Source organism: Monopterus albus, unplaced genomic scaffold, assembly GCF_001952655.1.
Source record: "Monopterus albus unplaced genomic scaffold, M_albus_1.0 scaffold270.1, whole genome shotgun sequence".
Lineage (NCBI taxonomy): Eukaryota > Metazoa > Chordata > Actinopteri > Synbranchiformes > Synbranchidae > Monopterus > Monopterus albus.
In genome coordinates, this window is record NW_018128150.1 from 1,918,238 (window position 1) to 1,923,012 (window position 4,775).

At 40.0% G+C, this 4,775-nt stretch overlaps 1 protein-coding gene across 3 annotated transcripts in view; it reads left to right on the forward strand.

Annotated features, from left to right (window-relative positions):
• The window catches only part of LOC109972797 (CAP-Gly domain-containing linker protein 4), a 49,987-nt gene that overhangs the window by 12,214 nt on the left and 32,998 nt on the right, over nucleotides 1-4,775 (forward strand). For all 3 annotated transcript variants that reach the window (XR_002276741.1, XM_020621936.1, XM_020621937.1), the window contains exon 7: nucleotides 1,129-1,377. Coding sequence is in view for 2 of the 3 variants with exons in the window: in XM_020621936.1 (XP_020477592.1) it covers nucleotides 1,129-1,377 (249 nt within the window). In the remaining variant the exon portion in view is untranslated. The remainder of the gene's footprint in view (nucleotides 1-1,128; nucleotides 1,378-4,775) is intronic.

The following is a 4,775-nucleotide window of genomic DNA, read 5'->3' on the forward strand; positions in this document are numbered from 1 at the left end:
TAAAGGTCAAACTCAAAAGTAGTCTAATTTAATATTTTTGTTCTGTTCTCTGATCCTGCAAAGATTAGTCACAACAAACTTTAAATTTGAGCAATGGAAGGTTTTATAGGGATGGAAAAATAAAATATGTTGTTGGCCTTTCATGCTTCCCTTACCACATACTGTATACCATGGATTAATAGCTATGGCAACTTGTACTTTCCATCCATAGCAAGTTTCTGTGGTGTATTGCTTAACTTTGGTTTCAGCTTTGAATTGGGCCACTGTTGCAAATCTGTTAGACATACTGTGTATGGAAAGGTTCAGTGAAAGAGTTTGGCACCGCATTCCCTCAGGACACTTCAGTCAAATACACTGGAAGTGACAGTTGTGTTAAATACCCTGTTGGTCTAAAGCATAAATGGAGAGATGAGTAGGGTGAAAACAGCCTCCCCCCTACGCACGCGATATAGTCATGTGAAATATTGTCCCAAAAGACAGCAAACAGCACACGAAGGCAGACGTGCCCACCAACACGCATTCAGTCAAGCCACGTTTGCAGATTAAGTGACTGTGTATATTAGTGTTACAGCATGTGAATGACAAGCCATGGCAATGAAAGGCAAACCCCTGTTTGATATTTATCAAAGACCATTCATATTATTGCTGGAGGGGATGGTGAATACAAGTGTGCCCTAGTTACTTCAGCACAGTAGTGCAGAATGAGCTCCACTCCTCTGTCCTGCCTTGGCAGCTGTCTCCTCCTACCTCCACTGACACTTTGGTTTTCTGACTCTGTTTCAACTCTCACTGACTAGTTTCTTTGAGCCACTTGACTAAACTTCAGGTTGTGTGCCTGCTGCTGTGAAATACACTGATGGGGACTTTGTTCTGAGAGTTAAGATAAGAGTAAAGATTTGTTAAGCTCAGCATCCTTGCTGACAAAATCATAATTGATCTTTTTGGTAATGGAAGCAAAAATACAAATTTTACTTTTTAATGTTCTAGTAGTCTGTCATCAGTGACGGTGCATTTGACATTATCAATATTGATAATTTATTACGTTCACTTGGCATGCTAGCAAATAAAATTTTTTGATCATGAGTTTATTGTTGCTCTTCTGTGCCTTTTTCTTGTTTCCTCCTACAGAATGAAAAAGGCCAGTGCCCAGCAGATGTGGTGCCTGACCCCGTTGACATGCCGTTGGAGATGGCAGATGCAGCTGCCTTGGCGAAAGAGCTCCGAACCTTGCTGAGACGGGCATTATGCAGGCCCAGTGACCCTTTGCCCCTCACACTGCATGTGCAGTCTTCTCCTGCTCTCTCTGATAAAGCCAGGATGCAGCTCGCCACCATGGGAATCCAACTAGGTGACCGTGTTGTGATAGCTGGACAGAAGGTGTGTAGTAGGAAGCTATCAATGCAAGTAGTAACAATTTTAAGTAATTCATTAACTGTCCCAATGCACCTTTTTAATCTGATGTATCCAAAAGTGGGAGTAGAGGGAAGTTATCCAACCCTATAATTAGGACCTTTATTATTAGCTAAATTCAATTTAGCTAATAAAATAGGGATATAAAACCAGCTTGATGTCAGAGACTGTATTCAGCCAATTGAAATGTCAAATGGGCCAGGCTACAGACTAAACAATTGACACTACATCCAATTTTTACATCAACTCTTCTAATACAGCTAGGTCAAACAATTAGTTGATGCAACAGTAAATACACTTGGGTATTTTGAATGCTTCCATCCTAGGTGTTACTGTTGTAATTAGATTTTGAGGTTTTATCTTTTCCATCAGTTTCATTTTTTTTTCTTAACTGCACCCTTGAAGCAGTTTTGTTCCCATTAAATTTGAAACTATCAACGACAAACCTGTTTGCGTCTAATAGGGGTTATGCGGAACGTCACGTGACCAAAACGGAAAACGGATCAGCGCACTTCCACTTTTCCGCAGAACGCGGGTGACACAACAGTAGTAATGCGAAACACATTCTTTGAGCTCGTTTTATTTGATTAGTTCGTAGATAAAAAAAAAAAAACAAAACAAATGTCATTTCAAGACACAAATACCAGAAGTGGGATCATCCAAACAGTGATTTCTGCTGCGTAGCTCAATGCACGATGTCAGGGAAGTTCAATTCAGCCATAAGCTTTCACCATTTCCCTAAGGATGAAACCTTAAGAAAAACATGGATCCGTAATGTACGACGTGATAATCTTGTAATTAAGAGGACGACAACAGTATGTAGTAGACACTTCCTCTCCACAGATGTAATTCAAGGTGGACGACGGCGTTTGAAAGAAGGAGCCGTTCCAGTGTTGTTTGCCTGGAATGACTACTCTCTGTCTACAAGTAGACCAAGCGTGTGGGAGAGAACACAACCGCCAGAGGAAATTGAGGAGGAACAGATGAACTTCGGATTTCTGCTTCAGTGTCATGACCATGCTAGACCAGAACCATCAGCCTTGGACATGGCACGTTGAAAAATTAGAAGCCCAGCAGTTTGCGAATTTAGCATTTCCATCACACAAGCTTAGTTACGATTAGCTTTCTGGTAGTGTATTACATTATTTTGGTGTACCAGACAGATGCTCGGTGTAAATATCGATAACATTAGCTAGTTAGCTTACGAACTAGCTTAGCTACATCTCCGTTTGTAAGATAACCGATACATAACTCTACCTTCGTAGTCGTGGATGTATGAAGAAGCATATAGCTTAAACCCCTTATCCAGCTTGCTGCCCGGTGTTTTAGACGTCGAACTGCATATTCGGTGGACATCCGTGATCTTCATCTTTGGTAGTTCTTGGAGACATCTTGAGTAGAACAGTGCCATATTTCATACTAGTCGCAAACCGGAAACGGATGATTCTGTTTTGCAGTATACGGAAGTAAGTTGCGCATAACCCCTATTTGGTCAGTAAGAGGCTAAAAGTGAACATTTGTAATTTATCACAATGGTGTAGGCAAATTTTAAAGTTTCACATTTTAAAAAATTGTATGTTCTATAAAACTAATGAACAATGTCACAATAAATAAATAAAAATCTAACTTGTTAATAATAAACTGACCAGTATTTATGATTAAAATTTATTTTAATTGTGCCAGATTGACTGTCAGTTTGTAGGAACACCACAAACCTAAAACTCTTAAAGAAACAAACAACAAAATCCCTAATAAACAAGAAGCGACGATGCTTGTAGTTAATTATGTATCATTTTAAAGCCTTTTCTCCTCCAAAGTAACCCTCTCTGTTAATCAACACCTTGTATTGCTACATTTGGAAAAAGTCTTCCGATAACAACAGCCAGTAAAACGGTTGCACCCCATCAGCAAAATCAAGCCAGAAGTGCCAGATTTAACCCATTCAAAGTTAATTTCATACTTTTTAACCTCTGCCAAGGAGGGTATGTTTTGTTGGTTTGTTCACTGTATTACTGAAAAAGCAATGAATGATTAGAAGTTGATGCTATATAATATATTTTTTTTTATATAAAGTATTCTTCACCATTGTGAGTGTTGGAAAGCCTGTTGACTGTTATGTGTGAGCCCCCCTTGGGGAAAAGGTGTGGCTGTGCTAATCAGCACTTGATGAGTGGAGCAAGTAAGTGTAGCATTAGGCATTTTGGAAAATAGACACCAAAGTGGACTTACATGTAGCCTAATGGTGTGAGTTGTGCTGTTATGTCAGTCTGCATACGACATTTATTTAGCCATACATTGCCTTTATTAATTGCTTGTGTCTATAATTTTTCTTGAATAACTTTCAAATTCATAATACGTATCAGTGTCATTCCTTATGCCATGGAAAGGTTGGCATGCTCAAGGAATTATGAGGGTCAAACTATCAGGGGGATTATTGCTTTTAGGTGTAATGGCATTATGGGGAAGTTTGGAAGAGGTTTGTACTCTTAGTGCTATCTAGTTTGTTTGCCACCTGAAAATGTTTCCATGGAGTGGGATTTCTCTTATGTCCAGAATTGGAAGAGAATACACTGATCTTGTTTTCATGGGATTGATTGAACTGACATACTGTATTTTACCCACACCACACACACAGCACATAAAATAAAAGTGCACACTATAATATACAAAAGGGAGCGTTTGTCTGTCACCCTCATATCTGTAGGCACATCTCATCAGTCCATGCAGCTGTTCAGTGGGTAAAGGTCAAAGTGTTTATTTGTCATATGCACAGTTAGGAAACGTGTTTCCCTGTACAATGAAAATCTTACCTTGCCGTCCACATGAATCCCACGCAATACAAGTGAAATATAAAGTAGATGGGCAATAACACAAATCTATGTAGGTAGTAAAATCACAAAACTAAGGCACTTTAAAGCAGTAAGTGAAGGAAGCAAATAAAAATACAACAAGAACACAATATAATGCAGAGAGACTATATGCTACATGGGAGCCGTGGAGTGCAAATACTCAGCAGTGAGTGTGCAATTATGCATGTGCAAAATGAGTATGTAAACGGTACAGATGGAATTACATGAGGTAGATCCTGAGTCAGCTGTTTAGGACTCTGATGGCAGTTGGAAAGAGAGTTTTTCAGCCTAGGAAGGGATATAAGGTTTGTTGGGACCCATCCCCAGCTTGTTTGTTTGCCTTACTCCTTCATTTCACACTTCTGAGCCTCCGACCGGAGGGTAGGGGTATGAACAGTCCGTGCTGGGGGTGGGTGGAGACTTTGAGGATGGAGGCAGCTTTCCTACGCACCCTGTGGTGGTAAATGTTCTGCAGAGAGGGCAGTGGAGTCCTGGTGATCTTCTCCACAGTCTTTA